A 19,494-nucleotide genomic window follows, 5' to 3' on the forward strand; every position below is an offset into this window, starting at 1 on the left:
TCTGAACTATTTTCATAGCTTTAGAATGGGTCATTTACATCCAGAGATGGAGCTGGGTTACTCTCCTTAAACTTGGATTATTATGCCACCCATTGGTTTCTGATCTGCCATTTTGATGCCACAAATTTATGATTTTGTTAAAGGTTTATTACCTCCGCCAAGGAGGTTATGTTTTTGCCAGGGTTTGTTTGTTTGTTAGTTTGTTTGTTTGTCTGTCTGTTTGTCTGTCCGTTAGTGTGCAACATAACTCAAAAAGTTATGGACATATTTGGATGAAATTTTCAGGGTTTGTTGGAAATGGGATAAGGAAGAAATGATGAAATTTTGGTGGTGATTAAGGGGGGGGGGGGGGGGGGGCACTGATCAGCCTTGGCGGAGGTCTGCGCTCTCCGAGTGCTTCTAGTTTTAGAAAGAAGTTCAGTGTTCAGAAGTTCAGCAAGTTTATGGGACCCATGGCTTTTTGGAGCCACATTTGGTTCTTTAGCCATTTTTAGTGGCTCTCAGTCTGATGTTATGCAGTTGCAAAAATGCAGACTATTCTCTAAGTGAATCCAGATATAGAAGTAGTATTAGCAAAAGTAGACTAATTTTTAGTTTATGACACTAAGGGCATTTGTCTTTATACTCCATTGCAGACAGCCTTCACATACTAGGCAATTTTTTGCTGCACAACACAATAATGACAACTACTAGCTGCTCACAGAGTCACCACTTTGAGGTAAAACATATTAAGAATATTTTTTGCCTTTTTAAAAATTATTACCTCCGCCAAGGAGGTTATGTTTTTGCCAGGGTTTGTTTGTTTGTTTGTTTGTCTGTTTGTTTGTCTGTCCGTTAGTGTGCAACATAACTCAAAAAGTTATGGACAAATTTGGATGAAATTTTCAGGGTTTGTTGGAAATGGGATAAGGAAGAAATGATTAAATTTTGGTGGTGATCGGGGGTGGGGGGGCCCACGGGGGGCGCCACTGATCAGCCTTGGCGGAGGTCTGCGTTCTCCGAGTGCTTCTAGTTATTATTATTATTTCTGTCCCAAAATGGCTCTTTAGACAGCAACGGTTGCCGACCCATGGCCTGGAGGGTTTGAGAAGTGGCTTGTGATCAAATGCTCACCAGTTCAGTTCCCCTGTTGCCTGATGTGCCCTTGACCAAGGCACTTAGGCATGCATTTGCTCCCTGGACACCTGATCTGGCAGCCTCCCAGACCTGTGTGGGTGTCCCTGTATGTTCAGCTAGTAATGGGTTAAAAGCAGAGGTTCAATTTCAGTGTGTGTTACACGTAAAATATATTGACAAATTAAGATTATTTGTCTTTAACAGGTTCTTGTCTTTTTCTTTCATCAGGAGAAAAAACAGTGTATCCTAATAAAATATTTGATATTATAAGTACAAGTATGAGAATAATACAGTCAGAACCAAAAACATACTGTACTTTTGTCACATTTCTTTGTTTGTTGAGAATTTCTATATTATAGATTATTAAACAGTCTACACAAGAGTGTGAGCAAGTTGTCATTGTTTCTTATATTTTCTGTGGTTTAAATTGTAAATGTATTTGGCAACCCAAATACAAATGACCCAGTCTTTGGCAATGTCTGCATGAATAGTTTACAATACCATGTAATATAATAACAAGATGTTTTTGTTAATTGGCATTATGCAATTAACCAGATATTTTAAACTACTAAAAACTAAAAACTTGCTTACATGTAAACCCACAAAGACCTAAGCAGCCACTGGTGACTAAAAGTATCTACAGATCTAAAATAAATGTTGTTTTTCAGTTTTTCAGCAGCATCGAATATGACCCATTTGGGTGTTCAGAGGTTCACTTAGGAAAGGTTAGACATCAAGAAAAAATCCTTCGGTCTTAAAGGGTGAATTCAGAACATGATATACAAAGGCACAGGATGCCTGAATGTGGCTGCGAAGGAAAGTTTTTTTTTTTTTCCCAACAGACAAGAGCGCTGTTTTGACACAGCTCTGACCCAGTGTAAATCCAATCTTCTTTCCAGTTGTGGAATTAATGAAATCTCAGGACGATGTTTTGACAGTTCATATTTGCCTTTCATAGAAGAGTAAAAGTAGAGCTGAAATGATTAACTGAAAAACTGACTTGAATACATTTCAAAAATGCTTCAATTACAAGTTCCCTGATTTCCTTCATTAATTTCACTGCCTCTAAACACTGGTTCCACTGTTGTGTTTCACACTTACACTTATTGTGACACTCATGATGCCAGAATCAGCACAAACAATATGGATCGTAGCTCAGAAGAGACGAGGACAAAAAGACAGAAAATGTCTATATGCTCACTTTTCTACACTGGAACCATTACTTACTCCTTTAAACTGTTAAGCTTTCACACAAACATTAAAAATAGCTCATTTGTCCTTTTTGTCAGTTGTATGTTAATTCCATCTTAAGTTGTTATTAAGTTGAATACAACTGTGTTGAAGACAGCAGTGCACACTTTGTTTATAGATGTCAGCTGACTTTTTTTGTTGTTGTTGTTTATAGATATTTTTTACACACTTTTATACTGTCATTATTGCTGTCGTCATTTCTATATAGATTTTTTTTAATAGATCCAGTCACTTTTATTACCCCTTGGCCAACTTGTGGCCGAAGGAGTATTGTAATCGTTTTGTCGTCTGTCTGTCTGTCTATTCAACAACATAATCGCATTATCTGGAGAATGCATTGACTTATCTGCACCAAATTTATACTGTGGATGCATCTTGGCATGGAGCAGAAGCCTATTGAAAACGGGTGACCTTGACCTACTTTTTCAAGGTCAAATGGCCTTGTGCCTTGTGCAGCTATAATATCTGAGTACTTAAAAATATAAATATGTATGCAATAAGTTTAACACAAAGACAATCTAATCTAAATTATAGGGCAGAAACTTTCAATTGAATCTTACACCATATTTGGCCTAGGGGTATTAAAACAATCTAAAAGTTCACTGAACACACGTGGTGACAGGTCCTTTAAAGGTGTGGCACCATGTCTGTGGAATGACCTGCCTCTACACCTACGGTCCATGGACTCTGTAGAGAGTTTTAAAACACACCACAAAACCCCTCTGTTCAAACAGGCTTTTTAATATCCCACCTGACCCAGGGCCACCACAAACTGATTACACTTTATGTATTCATCATATTTAAACTGTCTTAATGGTACTTTATTGGGTTTTACAGGCATTCTAATTGTATCCTACTTACACTATTTTATTTGTTTTTTGCAATGTGAAGTTGCTACTTTACAGTGTCACATGTACTCCATGTGCCTCCCCCTACCTCCCCCCTCTCCCCCAGTCTCTCTATATCTCTGTTGCTCTCTCTTTTCTCCTCCTTTATTCTCGCTCTTTAACCCCAACTGGTCAAGGCAGACGGCCATCCTTCAGGAGTCTGGGTCTGCTTGAGGTTTCTCCCTGTTAAAGGGAAGTTTTTCTTCGCCACTGTCCCCAATCACAAGTGTTTGCTCCTGGAGGATTCTGTTGGGTTTCTGTAAACTTGATTTGATTTTGATTTGTTTTGATAAAGCACTTTGTGACCCTGTCTGTGAAAAGTGTTCTATAAATAAAATTTACTTGCTTACTTACTTTAAAGTGTGCAGTATGATATGTTACTTTTTGTGGTTGCTGTTTCTGCTGGTTCTGGAATAAAGCACACGTTACCATTTACAGTTGTCATTTTCAGATATATCTTTTTCAAACTTTGACTTTTTTTTAGCCCATTCAATTAATCACTTAGTCGAATTGAATCAAAGAAAATGTTGGCCAGATTAATTGATTATAAACATAGCTGCAGCTCTAAGTAAAGGTTTAAAAAATAAATAAATAAATAAATAAATAAAATATAAACTTCTTGAACTTGAACTCGTACTTTGAAAGCTTTGACAGGAAGTCTTGGAGGTGATTTCCTTCTCTCTTCACACTCGTGTCCTGAGCGCCAGCGAGTTATTTGTATAGAAAAGGAGCGTCCCAGCTTTGCGCGCACGCACTGAACTTTTAGATCGTTTCCAGAAAGTGCTTTGACTAAACTTCCACACGCTTCCTCCGGTGTCCGAGCGGCTGATGATGTTCAACAACAAAGAGGAGGAAGGCAGAGAAAAAGCCAAATAAAGAGCTGGACGTGACTGGTATGAATTATGTTGGTGACTGTGATTTAGTGGCTGGGAGTGCGCTCCTCCGGACTGCGGTGGATGTATGGTTAGGTGAAGACTCCCCCATTTTTTGATAGAATTAAAGTCGGTGGATTTGATTCATAGCCGTATAGATATGGAAAACCACGTGTTGTTGCCATGGATGCTCCTGTGTTTACTCCTGCGGCCATCGGTATCACAGAACCCTCTACCTGAAGGAGGTAAGACCTGCGCACTCATTAACACCACTGCGTAAAAGCGCACAGCACAGTTACTCTGCACTGCTTTAGGACTCTGGTGTGATGTGAAAAACTGCCCTGTCTGCTTCGTCCCCACTCAAAATAAAGCAGTTTTTATTCGAGACTCATAATATGCAGCAGGTTTCTCCGTGACCTGATGCTGCTGATGCATGTCTGGTCCGGGCACAGGGCGGATCAGGGTGCGGTTGGGATTACACCCAGTGTTCTCGGAGAGATGGCATGACGCCCTCACCCTGGGGCCAGTGGTTCAACCCATAGCAGGTTGGGATGGGATGGGGTTGTGGGATTGTGGGGGGCCGGCGGGGACCACCCAGGCGTCCACAGGCTGCAGGTGCTCCCCATGTAACACAAGAAAGCGCTGGGTTTCCAGATTATTGTGAGCTGATGAAATCCCGGCAGTTATCTCCAAACCATATCAACTTTTTTGTAATATCCTTTTAATAGGATTATCAGCCATAGAGAAGGGGGAGCAGTGACCAAGACTCACAGCTCAGCTCTACAGTGGACTGAAAATGTGATCTTGTCTTATGCACATTTCAAGGGTAGAAGGTCACTGAAGATTTAAAGCAGGGCTGTCATTTTAGTTCAGGGGCCACAGTCAGCCCAATGTGATCTCAAGTAGTCCAGAGCAGTTACATAACATAATAGCCTATAAACAATGAAATGTTTCTCTTTGTTTTAGTGCAAAAACTTTAATTAAAGTATGATAATGTTTACATTTATAAAAAATTATTTTCACAAACAAGTGTGAATTACCTGAAACTCTGAAATTTCTTAAGGAAAATTAATGCAGTTTTAACAACATTACGACTCAATGTATCATTTATACATGTGCATTACAAAACTATGCAAAACCTTTAGTAACAGGCAGAATATTGTTAAAATTTCAGAGTTTGGAATTTGGAATTAAAATGAGTTTGACACCTTTGACTGTTAATATCTTCAGTATTATTTTTGCACTTCAAAAATTCATTCCACGGGCTAGATTGGAACCTTTGGTAGGCCGGTTTTGGCCTGCGGTCCACATATTCAACCATCCTGATTTAAAGCATCTCAGTTTATTTCATAGCAATAACATTGGCTTGGATAATATCAACTACTGACAAAGGTCTTCATCTTTCATACCAAATTTGAAGGACATTAGGAAGGAAATCTCATCATTTATGGCTTATGTCATGTACATTTTTAGGATTGCACTGTCAACAGGCAACTTCAACTTGTGGCAGAGAGTTAATTTCTTTGTTTTCTTTGTGACTTTGTAAACTGACATGAAAAATAGAAGTAAACATTTGTAATGTAGTGCTGTTTCTATTGCTGTGCATATGGGAACAGATCATAAGTATAATAGTGGTTTCTTGCCAAGGCTTCTGTTCATGAAGCACAAGGGTTTTACAACAGGCTTTAATTCAGAACAGAATTTACATATGTAATCAGCATCTAGGAATGGTAAACGGTAAATGGACTTGGACTGGTCTTGCAAAAAGTTTTTTTTTTAGATTCTCTGCAGGAAGTCAAAACAACACTAACAACATAATTGCAGTTAAAAGTGTAAAAGAGGTGACACGGCTGAGTCTGTTACCAGGTGGCTTTAAAAAAAAAAAAAAAAAAAAAAAAAAAAAAAATATATATATATATATATATATATATATATATACATATACATATATATACATATATATATATATATATATATATATATATATATATATATATACATATATATATATATATATATATATATATATATATATATATATATATATATATATATATATATATGTATATGTATATATACAATTAGCACAAATTGTGAATTTGGTTATTTAGTTTTTAGCTTAGTTTAATTCAGTTTGGCAGTTTGTTCAGATTAAACAGCTAATAAACAGATAAGACTGTTATTAACCTTTTTATGTGCTACTAAGACTTAGTTGTTACTATTTCATTTTTTTCACTTTAGAGCCATTTGTTCATACATTCATATTTAAGAAGTACATAGTACATTGTCATAACACAATGCCTGGTTAACTGTTAATTAAAGCACAGTTAACAGTCAACAAATACACTCTCAATTGTCAATAAGAACATAATTAACTGTTAATAAATGAAGTACATATTAATAAAGTAAAAAAAAAAAAAACTGACATGAGTAAGCTCAATTCAGTAAATGTCTTTGTGATTCACTTTTCTCATGTCATGCTGGTTCAGGGTCTCAGACGCTAAACTTGGGAGGTCACACTGAGTCTGGATCTGCAACCAGGCACTGACTGTGTTCACATCCTAGTGGGTGACACGCTGTCAGATTACTATTTCCATTAATAGGGACCTGGTGAGACTGAACCAACTTAGCTTACAGTAATTGAGCTTTTTATAAGTGCATTTGTTGTTCATGCTGTCATCCGTGTATAATAAAGGTCTTCCCCTTTCCTCTCACCACACCCAGACAACACCACAAGTACTGTTCTTGACTCTGAAATGAATTCCCCTCCGAGCAACAGTTTATTGTGTCTATCAGTACATTATTTGACATGTTTATCAGTCACTGACTGCAGTTAAAATAGCAGGTTTGTCTTTGACTACAATCTCATGGCCTAAACTTTAAGGTAAGAACTTTAAGGTAAGAAAAAATAAGACAAGATAAGATAAGATAAGATAAGATAAGATAAGATAAGATAAGATAAGATAAGATAAGATATGACTTTATTGATCCCACTGTGGGGAAACTGCAATGTTTACAGCAGCAAGATTATCCATGTTTTAATAAATCCATATGTACATCCATATAAATCCATGTTTAATGTTTAAAACATGAATTTATGTTGTACTTCCACACAAAATATTGTAAATAAATGCCATATTAACATAAAAATATATGTTTCATTTGAACAATCCTTTACTCTTGCAGGACTGAATGGTTAAAATAAAATCAGCTTTAAAAAACATTAAAAGTTCAATGTGTAAGATTCTCACATACTTATGTGCTAACATGGAGTTTGTGTTGAAGTCAGTGCTGGTTGTTTGTTGATGCTGTAGAAGAGCAGGAAGGAGATACTGAAGAACTCTGAAGGAGCAGAAGGATTTTTGTGGAAAAAGCAACCGACCTGTACATAGAAACTGCTGCACTGCTGAATGTAGGCAACTGAGACAATAGTGAGCTGAGAAACAGACTTAGCTGACGTCAAAAAACAACCGGTTCCAGTCAAAACCAGCACAAACATGCAAATATTCCTTTTTTTATTTTATTGTCATTATCCAAAACCTCCTTGAATGCCTGACACCATCTGCAAATAGAATTATTGGTAAAAATGTCAATGTTCTTGTAGTACAGGTTAACTCATGTTATTATCCCTGTAGTATCTGCATTTTACCCAGCGTAATACGAGGGGGCTTCAAAAAGTTCATGGAAACTAACTTAGCTTTGACGTGGTTTTAAATCACATGGCCCTCAGGTTTACAAAGATGGATTTAAGGCTGGTAGCAATGCTTGCAGAAGTGTACTGACCTAGATGGAGCATGTTGAAAAATAAACATCATAACCTGAACTGTTTTTTCTAACTGCCCTTTTTCCACCAATTTTTGAAGCCTCCTCAAGTTGTACACACACATACATGTATGCACACACACACACACACGCACGCACACACACACAGTACCTAGCATTAGCATACATCAGGAGCAGAGAGCTGCCACCGAAGGCACTCAGGGACCAACTCCAGCTCATCAATGCCATGTAGTTTAATATTGTAAACCTTACATAGTGTATGTAACTTATGTACAAAGTAAACAATAATAAGACAAGTGATTGTAAATCATTTTGAAACTGTACATACTGATGCTAAACTGTTTTCATATGCCCATTTAGAGGCGTATACATTCTCTCATAAGCCATAAACCAATACTTACCATGCAAATTCCTGTGCTGCTGTGCACCTCATGTTGGTGTTTGTCTTGTCATATGTGTGTGGTCTTTTTTACAGCCATATTCCTGCACATCCAGCAAACAAAACCTAAATTATGCAGGCTTGATTGTGCTTGTGTAGTGTCACTGTGTGGGCGTGTATTCTGCAGGATGCAAAGACCTGCTTTGCTCCTATAGCGTTTTACTGGGCCCACGTGGGTTTTTTTACGCTCCATTTTTCCATCATCACATCACTCCAGTGCTAAAAGTTCACCTATAAACCCAACGAATTGGGCGTAGAATAACAGGGGACTGCATTTAAACACACCTTTTGGTCTAGATAGACAGTGAAACTGTTATCTCCAGACGTCAACATATGGTTTTAGATAAAGACATACTTGCACAAAAGTAGGGAGTCAGGGGCATGAGATATGGTGCAGCCCCCTCGGTTCAGAGTTCAAACAGTGTCAAGAAGTACAAAATTCTTTAGGCTACTGGAGAGAATGGCAGCGAGTGTGCATGTGTATGTACATGTTTGATTTGTATATACATGCCTTGCTGCCCTTTTAGCTTTCAACACATCTGACTATTATCTACGCCTCATCTCATGTGTTACAAATTAAGATATTAAAAAGAAGCAACCAAGCAAAATAACAGGTGTCAGGCGTGAGTTGGTGCCTGTAATTATAGTATCCATTAAGGCAGACTAATCTATATGAAATGTTCTCAGGTTTATTTCCAAATTTGGACATTTTGTTCCTCCTTTCTCCTCTTTGATGATAAAACTAAGTATCTTGCCTTAGCTGAGTGAGCAAAGGGATGATCTGCAGAGTTGGGAAGTAAATAAGTAGAAATACTAGATTAGAGGATTTATTTTTCTTATAACTTTTTACTTCCAAAACAAATTTCTGTACTTTCTACTTCTTACCCTTTTTAAACAGGCTCCTTACTTAGTTTTTATACATTAGAGAGGAATACTCCATTATTAGCATTTTTAAAAAAAATCCTATATCACTGTACACATTTATGGGACTCTAACCTATACAAAAGATGTATAAATCTGTGAATATCATGTATACCAAACATAACAAGACAGAAATGATGTTAAAAGCACGGCGTTGCAATTACGATTTCATATGCTATTAATGAATTTGATTATGTAAAGATTTAACTTGATCTTTTACATAACAATCACAATATAAAAGATAGAACAAGACAAAAATGACACAAGACATGAAAAATGTAACGAGATAAAAACGATTCAAGATAAAAATGACAACCAGACAACATTGATGTTAAAGACACAACAAAAAGATGCAAAGATACAATGAGAAGAAAATGATGAAAACACTTGATGAAAAAATGGGATGTAAAAGACATTAGAAGAAAAAATAATGAAAAAGTTACCACAAGATATAATTTAAAAAAACAAGATGAAAAAAAGAGATATTTGTTACTTTTGGTTTGTTCTTATATTGTATTTTTAGTATAGTTTACTAATCTTCAGATTATATTGATGTGATATGAGGTTCGGTTGCATCTTAACCTTCAATGACCTGTTTTTTTTTTATACATTTCACAGCCTTTCCTTTTTCACTTCAAAGGTGCTAAAGTTGAATCGGTGCTTCTACTTGAGTAAAGAATGTCTGGACTTTTACCACCTCTCTGTGCAAATAAATATTGTGTTGCTTTTGCTGCAGTGCCTTGTCTCTTTGTCTCTGTTGTGTATATGACCATCCAACATTCCTCCATGTCTCTCACACGGAACTGCCAGTACCCCCGCCCTCCACCCCACTCCTCTCCTTTTAACGCCTTTTATTTCCCCTTGTCCCACCTCCCCTCTCCCTCCAACAGTATTACTAGCAGCTACTGTTTTCCCTCCCGCCTTCCTTGTTGTACTTCACTTTTAACTTCTGACTTTGAAATGAAAAGTGGAAAATTAGGGCAAGAAAAAAAATCTCCAGTGTTTGGCTCAGTGTATGAATCCCTTTGATCCAGCGGCCAAGTCTGAACTTATCTTACACCACTATCATTTTGCAATTCCTGTTTACTTTTTTTTCTTCTTACTTGGGTCTGGCTATCTCCCCCGCTTTTATGTTGACAATATTCCCAATAAATAATTTTATGGCTGTGTGGTTCCAAGGATGGAAAAGCGACGGAGATGCTTGAATGTGTGAGTCAGCGAAGTGTGAGGACAAACCTGTGGAAAAAGTTGTGCAACAAAATGGAATCAGAGATGGTGTTACAATAGATATGACAGTGGGGAGTTTAGCCTGGTATGATTGGTTGCGGGTGAAAAAAGTACGTGCTCTACAATTAATTTTAGATAGAGTAATTACAGTATTTGAAAGACAGCATTGCATCATGGGTTGTTTTTAGCATTAATGTTGCTGGGCCAGCGATTGTATTATAGTCTGTTTATAATGATGTCTATAATGAGAGTCTGCTAAAGTTTAGTAAACGGGATCTCAATGTTTTGTATGTTAAATTAACTCTATGAATATGTACCAATTAAAATAACTAAAAATGACTACATGTATACTGACGTATGTCAAATGTTTTCAATAATGTTCAAGTCAAGAAATATGTAGTTTATTCACTGTAACAGTCCATTTAATTTGATTGACCTGAAATTACATAATGTAAATATATGTCAGTTAACACAATATGAATAAAATAAGACTAGATAACATTAAATGTGGCTTACTTCCCTACCATGGAGAAATTGCACTGTTAATAGCATTAAAAAGACAAAAAGCATTGTGTAGAAAGACAAGCAGAAACATTCAGGAAATATAAAAAAGAATTTTCTATTTATATTACTCATTCTGTACATACTGTATATCATATTATTTACATATTTGCATATGACTGTACAGTAAAGCTGTAATCTATTTCATTATATATTTCATATTGAGTTACTTCTTAGTGAAATGCACTGAGTGACTGAGTTCAATCACACAGTTTATTTTTAGGGCTTTTATTGTGAAAGGTACTAATAGAAGAGGTGGATCTGCATATGCTGTCTTTACATGTTTTGTGATTGTTTTGACCAAACATTTTAGTCCCAAATTTTTCTTATTTAGCAAAAAAAAAAATCATGACATGCATAACAAAAATAGAGAAAATTAAATATGATTGGATGTTTTGTCAAAGGCATAATGGTAGAAACTTTTTGTTTTATCATGAGAACCCATCCTAAAAACAGATAAACATGCCAGGACTCGCAGTTAAGTCGAATGAATCGATTTTCCATTACAGTTGGTATTATTTTTGTCCATAGTGCTGAACTGCTGCGAGGGCGACGTCCTCTTCTTACTGGATTCCTCTGGAAGTGTGTCATCTTATGAGCACTCTCGCCTGCTCTCCTTCCTGTCTGAGCTCCTCCTCCCCTTCTCGCTGGGAGAGGACCAGGTGAGGGTGGGACTTCTGCAGGTGGGCACCCAACCCCGCCTAGAGTTTGGCTTTGACACCCATAACACCCAAACTGGCCTCCAGGGAGCTTTGAGGAGCATCAGGCCACTGAGAGGAGACACCAATACAGTGGAAGCACTTCGAATGGCCAAAGACAGGGTCCTGAGACCTGGAACACCTGACGGGGCCAGGGTGGGACTCCCACGAGTGCTGGTGTGGTTGACGGATGGGGTGAAACCAGGGGATGTGACTGGACCCATGGCTAAGTTGCAGGATGAGGGTGTGGCTGTGCTGGTGGTCTCCACCGGGCATGGAAACTACCAGGTGTTGAGGGAGGTGGTAAGCCCACCTGTGGAAAACCACCTGTACTTTGTGGACATCGATGACATGAGCATAATTACAGAGGACCTGCGGGATGCCATCATTGGTGAGTATAGCACAGGCTGTTGAACTTAGATATTATCTCACAACATCTGATGGCAAAACCCCATTTAAATAGTCAACACTATTCATTCACATTCATTGTTTTGGTTGTAGTATCCACTTTTCCACTGACTTTGTTCAACTGTGACATTTTGGCCATTTTAGGGTAGCTTTTGAGATCTTTACAGCTAAAAATGATCAAAATCAACAATATGAGTGAGTGTGAACCATGAGACACATTACTACTGGTCACCAATTTCACAACACATCATTAATTTATTAAAGTGAAAGTTTAGTGCCATAAGTTAAATTAAAATAAATAAAATAAATAATTAAAGCAACACATTTTTTTCTTTTTACCTTTGACTTTCTTTTTAACTCTTTTAATGTCTGCCAATCAGTGCTCCTGTTGCTGCTTTATGGGTTTAAATTAATGCTGACACAGGATGGATATCATGTTAAAGAAGGCAAGAATTCAATGGTGATATGGATGAATGTCTATAAATCAGAATAAATATATAACTAGAGCCCTAAAATGACATGCATGGACTTCTCAAACACAATAAGCAGTGCTTATGATAAATCCACACCTAATATAATAATTTGGTTGTTAATGCTAATTGACTCCATTTCTAGGCTAATAGAAAGCCAAACATCCCACCATTTCCCTATGTCCTAAGGGACAAAATACTTTGGAAAAAATATGAACAGCAATGAACAGAGACAAAAAAATGTTTAATCCTGTTTGAATTTTATCACCACATGACCTTTAGAATATATTTTTAAACATCAAGAAAAAAGAGGTTTGTGGCAAAGGAAGTATTCAAATAGTGCAGTGTTAAACTGTTCAATAGACTCCATCTCACATCACATGTGATACATGTCACCAACACAAAAAGGGCTGCTGCCTGGGCACAGTTTTCCTCAATCTTTGAAATGAGACAGTATTAAAAGGTGTTAAAATCACTTCAAGTCTGGTCATGTTGAAGCTGCAAAGAGATCTTCAGTGACTCTGAACAGATCGTGGAGAGAAACATTTATGCTGATGTCAACTCCTTATAGTCCTTATCCTCACGTATTTTCACAGTTTTAACACAAACTGCAAGTCTTTTAACTTGTTAAATTACCTTCCAAATTAACAAACATCATATGTATAAATAGCATAATACAAATGGGATAAAAAAAAAAAAAAAAACTTGTTTCTCACCTTGACTGTGATAATGGTCAGCCTCATGGGGCACAACTGGAAGGGACACAACTTCAGCTCTCTATGGTAGCCAGGGTTGCTCACTGTTACTGCTGTAAGAGCAGAAGGAAGACACTGAAGAACTCTGGAGTGACAGCAGTGATCTTTGGCAAAGAACCGACCAAAGCACTCTTCACAGATAGCATGGATATGGTCAACCAAAACAGTTGTTAACATAGAAATGAATTTAGCTAATGTCAACAAACAAGTGGCTCACAGTATCTAACAGACTCCAACACAAACTCAATCACCTACATAACGTGCAAATGTTACATCTTGAATCTTTAAACAGTTGGTCTAACATATAAGTCACTACTCCCCAAAACTGAAATGCTGCTCACAGTTTTGCTTGCATGATAAAATCAAGCTGAGTTGTGCTGGGAGCCAGTTATCAACCTACCTCATGTTAGCCAATGCCAGTTCAAAGCTAACAGCTCATGTTATCATGCATAAAGGGAACTGAGACTGGAGACCTTTTTTAACCCTTTAACTACCACACTAAGATGAACCTGATGAGTAACTCAACCATATGGTTGAGCAGGCAGTTAAAGGGTTAAGGTCAATTCACAGGTTGGAAATTGAAATGTAATTAATACATGTCAGTTTCTTTGCAAATGTTACAGCTGCTCCTTTATTTAGCTTCATTAGCTCTATTATTCAGCCTCCATTTACACTGCTATTATCATGATAGTTGTCTGGCTGCCACACAAATGTGTTACATGTCTCTGTGCCTTTCCCTAATTCCACAAATGCTCCTTAAGACAGTGAGGTTAAATAGGAACTGGGTACACTGAGATTGTCTTCGTGCGTGTGTAAGAGTCACTGTAATGAGATAGGCTGATCTATTAATGGATTAATGATTCAACTTCCCCTGCTGCATCCAACACTATGCCAGACATGATACATATATGTATTTATATATAGACTGAATGAGAGAGACATTTTCTTTAGCCAGATTAGGTAACTACCACAACACTCACAAGGGGCTACATGGGCGATGATACAGTATATACAACAGCAGTGAGATACAATGTATAGTATAAATACAAGTTGAGTTCTACAAGGAGAAATGAATTTGCTGAATGTCTAAGGATCCTATCACTGTGGAGTTTGTAATTCTGTTGCAGTGCTATTTCAGGTTGTCTTATTGCAAGGGTAATGAATGCATGCAGAAACCTTGTCTGTCTATGTGGGTGGCTGTCTGAAACCAAGGCATTTTTAGCACTCTGTCTTCTTCCATGACATCTTCCCTCCTATGTCTTGCAGCAGTTTAACTTATCACTTCATCTGACAGACCAGTGTGCCCAGTAACTTCGTTTATCTTCCTTCCTTTAGAAATTATCAGAGCTGAGAGAATCCATGCCCGAGATGTGTCCACCAACTCTGCTACTCTCCACTGGCGACCTGTCCTGTCTGGTTTAAATGGCCACTATGAAGTCCGCTTTGGTCCGGTTCCGACAGGAGGAACAGGAGGCGGTGGAGGGGGTGGGACTGGTACCAGTCCGAGCACTGGTGGTAGCCATTACCAGAGGTTTACCCAGTCTGCAGACTCCAGTACCGCCAGGCTGACGGGCCTGAAGCCTGATACCACATATGTTGCCACTCTGACTCCGGAGTCAAATGAACAAGCATTTAATACACTCTCTGTCACTTTTACAACTAAACCAGGTTGGGTTTACATGTAGCTTGTGTCATTAGCTATAACTGTACACATAATGTGATGCATGTACTCCATTCCCTGAAGAAATTCCTGGATAAAAGAAGTGTAAAAGAATTATGTTTATTATTTTGTTGAACACATAAATCTAGTCTAGTATTTAGAAGTTTCAGTGTCACGTATTTTGTGATATTTAGTGGTGGAGTTGCAGATTGCAACCAAATGAATATTCATCACCTCACCCTGCCCTACACTGACCTCAAAAAAACAAACTCTCTTATTGAAGCCAGTATGTGTGTATTGTTCACTGAGAGTTTTTTAATTAAGGAAATACAGAAGCTAATAGGAATCCCCCTTAACACAGGATGTCGCCCACCTTAAAACAACAAAAAAATCTGTGTGCCCTGTGTGTCCATCTGTTTGAAGTTCTGAACCTTTAGCGTAGTTTTATTATGAAGTAGAATTGAGGTAAATTAGATGAAATTTTAAGTATTTGTAAATGGTTTAGGAATGATAGAAGCATTGGTTGTAACAAATCCACCTTTTAAATGTGTTAATATAAAGTATAACAAAATTAGCACATGTTTGTTTTCCTTCCATCATCTTGTACCATCTCAGAGTTTTTCTTATTCCTATTCTCCCACCAGAGGTGCTGAGTCCAGCTGTTGTAAGTATCTCAGAGTCAGGGCACAACAGCGTTCGGATAAGTTGGGGTCCACTTCAGCCAGAGAAGGTCATAAGTTACTACATTGAATACTCTGCACTGCCCAGGGGAAAGCTGCACGCTGTCACAGTTGGCCGAACCCAAAACTCCACTCTCCTCAGAGACCTCCAACCAGATACCACTTACCTGGTCACTGTCAGTGCTCGACACAGCTCTGGAAAAGAAAAGGCCATGTCTGTCAAAGTGTGTACTCAGGAAGGTGAGTATTGGAGGAAACATGGGGATCAGGTATCTGTGGGCTGCACACTAATCCTCATCCTACATTGCTCAGTTCTGTTTGGATCTTGAATTTCATGTAATTACAATCAGTGCCATTCCAGTTTGACTGCTTCACGTGCATTTCTGAGCTGGTGCTCTGCTTAAAATTCCTGTGGGTCATTTGCTTTTGGTTTTGACCATCCTCTGTGGTTTCATTTTCCAGAGACTCCGGCCCTCTCTGACCTCCAGCTGACCACAGTGGGCAGTGATTCGGTGCAGGTGGACTGGAAGGGCAGTCTGCCTGGTTTAAGGGGCTACTGGCTTACCTGGGAGGACCAGCAAAGCTCCACCCCTGCTCAGCGCTCCTCCCTGTATCTGCCCCCTGACTCTCTGTCGACACAGCTCACACACTTGCCTCCTTTCGCTAGAGTATGTGTGTCGCCAATTTACCGCACAGCACGGGGAGAGGGACTGTGTTGCACAGCGCAGTTTCAGTCAGGTGAGCCCTGACAGACAGGGTGGGAGTTTATATTATATTTTTTTTATTTTATCATTAGTTTGAGATCTTCATTGCTGTGACACTGCATGTGTGTTATCATGTCACAACATGGAACACTGAGCCTAGATAGTAGGAAATGTCCAAAAACATCAGAGTAAATTTTCAAGGATGTGCTATACTACGGATTTTAAGCCTTAACAATTATATTCTCAGCTTAAAAAAAAAAAAAAAAAAAGATCTTCCAATAACCATGTATTTCAGAAATTATGATAAGTGAAGTTTCATCATCATTCCTCTTAAGTTATTACCTGACTTATAGCTGCAGTCGTGCTGAAGATGTTGCAATAGTTTACACTGCATCCCTGTGATGGAATACCCACAGTGGAAGTCTAATGCGATAGTTCTAACAAGTTGAGGCAAGATGAGCCGCTACTGGCAGAGGAAAATCTGAATTTGTTTGTATAAATCTACAAATATACTGCAAATGACAAAATACAGTGTCCTTGGTTGCCTATATCTCTGGTTACAGCCTAATTATACAGTAATTTATATGAGAGGATTTGGGCCAGATTTTTCTGGGAAAATCCAAAGGTCTAACATTTTAAAGCTTCTCTTTTCCTCCCCTACACTAGCAACACCAGCTAATGTTAGTGTAGAAATATGGGCCCAAATAACACAAACTCCTTGAAACCACATGACTATGCCTGACTATGGATAGAAAGCCATCCATATTGTTAATATCAAGGATTTTTTGAATGTCCCTTCTTGCACCATTAAGGAGGAAATAGTATATTTTTTGTTGTAACTGCTTGTATTATTATTTGTGTTTGTACAAGAAAAAAATTGTATCGGGGTCTGTGACTCGAGTTAGTCATTTGATGATGTTAAGTAACTATAATTTTGCCAACTAACTGCTGGAAGAACACAAGAGTGAGCATCATTTTTGTGAAAAAATAAAAAATAAAAAACCTGTCCAGTGTAATACAGAAACGAGTGTTTAGGCTGTGATAATGGATATAGGCAAGACAAAATCTATTTCACAAGAATCTTACATATTGGACCATTAACTTCAGTCACACTGAAATTGGTTGGAGTCGTCATACACAAACAGATGTGATTTGTTGATGCATGAACCTGTTATTTTCTATTATATTGTCACATCAAACACTTTCATTCAGTTTGATGTTAAAGTGTACATTTAACAAATGAGGTACAACATTTTAGTTAGACTTTGTCTGTACTTGTACACAGATCTTTGACTTTCTAGAGGGAGGCTTGGTTAGTTTTTTTTGCTTTACTTTCAGTCTTCTTGGTCAGCAAATATTACAGAGTGCAACAAAACATGTCTCTTACATGTAGCTGTGTTTATGCAGAAACTGTCGAGTGTTATCTGTGTTTTTTGGTATTAGTCTTGGGAGGTTGTGTGACTGCTCTAATATAATGAATGTGACTTATTTTTTGCTTAATGTGTGTGCAGCAGTGGAAAATATCTTTCCACAGTCAATTTCCTTTGACATTTAATAACCTGCAAAGCTATGTGACGCTAGTTTTCATCTAATCAAACCAAAAGAACCTTGGTTTTAGATGTTTGACCTTTATTTAAAAAAAGTATTTAAGATAGAGATAAAGATAAAAGATCCTTCCTAATGCATGCATCAAATGCCAGACTCTCAACATGTTTTCTCCCTCTGCCTTCTAGATGCATCAGCATATGGCTACCAGTCATAGCACCTCTGAACTGCATGTGCACCTTTACCAAACATGGAGGGACGATGGCTGAGAGGAATGCTGACTTTCATCCATAATTCTTTTCCCTGCACCTCACCCCCACCCCTTTGTGGATATCATCCAGGAGAGATGTGTGATCCAACTTACTGAGCACTCACATGGAAGCCATAGACACTTGAAAGAGTGGTCTGGGACAATGTGGCCACGTGTTGACGGCCAGAATCTGCAGCACTGAACACCATTTACTTCCCCATTTGTCTTGCCTCATCTGGAGTAGTAAACATACGGTGCTTTACGTCTGTTTTGCAGATACAGAGCAGAGCATGCTGGGAATGTTGGATGTTGTATGTGGCTTATTTTGGAGACAGGGTTTTGCACCATATGTGGGCCTTGTGACATTTTTCCAAACCCTGCTTAACATCTGATTTACATTAACATGAATACTTATGACTTGTACTTAAATAGCCTCTTTTTCAGCACGCACCGTTAGATACTTGCGTGTGCAACAAGAAAACATTAACAGGATCTTGAGGATTTCTTTGAACTCTGAAAAAATTGCAAACAGACCAGCCACATGCCTTCGAACTACAAAGATGCTACATGCATATATGATACAGATGTGTCTAACTGAGAAACATCTTGTAATGATGTCTGCATATAGATAAAGATTCATATTTATCAATCAATAGTCAAGTATGAACATGGATATAGGACAGTATTTACTGACATGCTGTTTACATTTTTAAGACTTTTTTAAGCCAGTCTCTGCTGCCCTCTACTGAAAGGATCCTTCCAGGCTTACTGCTGATCCTACTGTTAATGCTCCTGGAGCAAAACAACTGTTTTGTTTATGTAGACCACAACTGAAATGTAACATAAGCTTCCAATAAAGGTCTTTATTAATTTTGTTTATACTGACTCTACTGTGTACAGCTTACCCCACTGACTGAGATAAACAAATATAGCTTTGAAAAATGTGACTGATAACATTTTACAACACGTTAAAAATGTCAAACTTGTTATAGGATTTATTTGTAAAATTCCTTCACATGTGTTTTCATCCACATGAAAGATACGGTCAAAAATGTTGAATTCATTACACACACACACACACACACACACACACACACACACACACACACACACACACACACACACACATCTGACCAGTCAGTACTGATGATTCACAATAAGTTATTGAGTGAAAGTCGAACAAAACAGATTATGTGTGCTATTAGACTATTCTATATTTTGTCAGAACAACAACAATAACTAGAAGCACTTGGAGAGCGCAGAAGCA

General features: G+C 37.9%; 1 protein-coding gene across 1 annotated transcript; it reads left to right on the forward strand.

Moving 5' to 3' along the window:
* Positions 1-3,957: 3,957 nt before the first annotated feature.
* Positions 3,958-19,104, forward strand: vwa1 (von Willebrand factor A domain containing 1). Its single transcript, XM_030138174.1, has 6 exons — positions 3,958-4,371; positions 11,589-12,146; positions 14,724-15,056; positions 15,693-15,968; positions 16,191-16,466; positions 18,166-19,104. Exons 1-6 carry the CDS (start codon positions 4,287-4,289, stop codon positions 18,192-18,194), a joined length of 1,557 nt encoding a protein of 518 aa, XP_029994034.1. The 5' UTR covers positions 3,958-4,286; the 3' UTR covers positions 18,195-19,104.
* Positions 19,105-19,494: the final 390 nt, after the last annotated feature.

The sequence above is a fragment of the Sphaeramia orbicularis genome, chromosome 7, assembly GCF_902148855.1.
Source record: "Sphaeramia orbicularis chromosome 7, fSphaOr1.1, whole genome shotgun sequence".
Classification (NCBI taxonomy): Eukaryota; Metazoa; Chordata; class Actinopteri; order Kurtiformes; family Apogonidae; genus Sphaeramia; species Sphaeramia orbicularis.

Excerpts from the sequence above, each read along its gene's own strand:
- vwa1 (XM_030138174.1), top strand. The coding sequence starts at position 4,287 with ATGGAAAACCACGTGTTGTTGCCATGGATGCTCCTGTGTTTACTCCTG. Across the intron at positions 12,147-14,723 it reads CCTGCGGGATGCCATCATTG|AAATTATCAGAGCTGAGAGA; the intron begins GTGAGTATAGCA and ends TCCTTCCTTTAG. Across the intron at positions 16,467-18,165 it reads CACAGCGCAGTTTCAGTCAG|ATGCATCAGCATATGGCTAC; the intron begins GTGAGCCCTGAC and ends TCTGCCTTCTAG.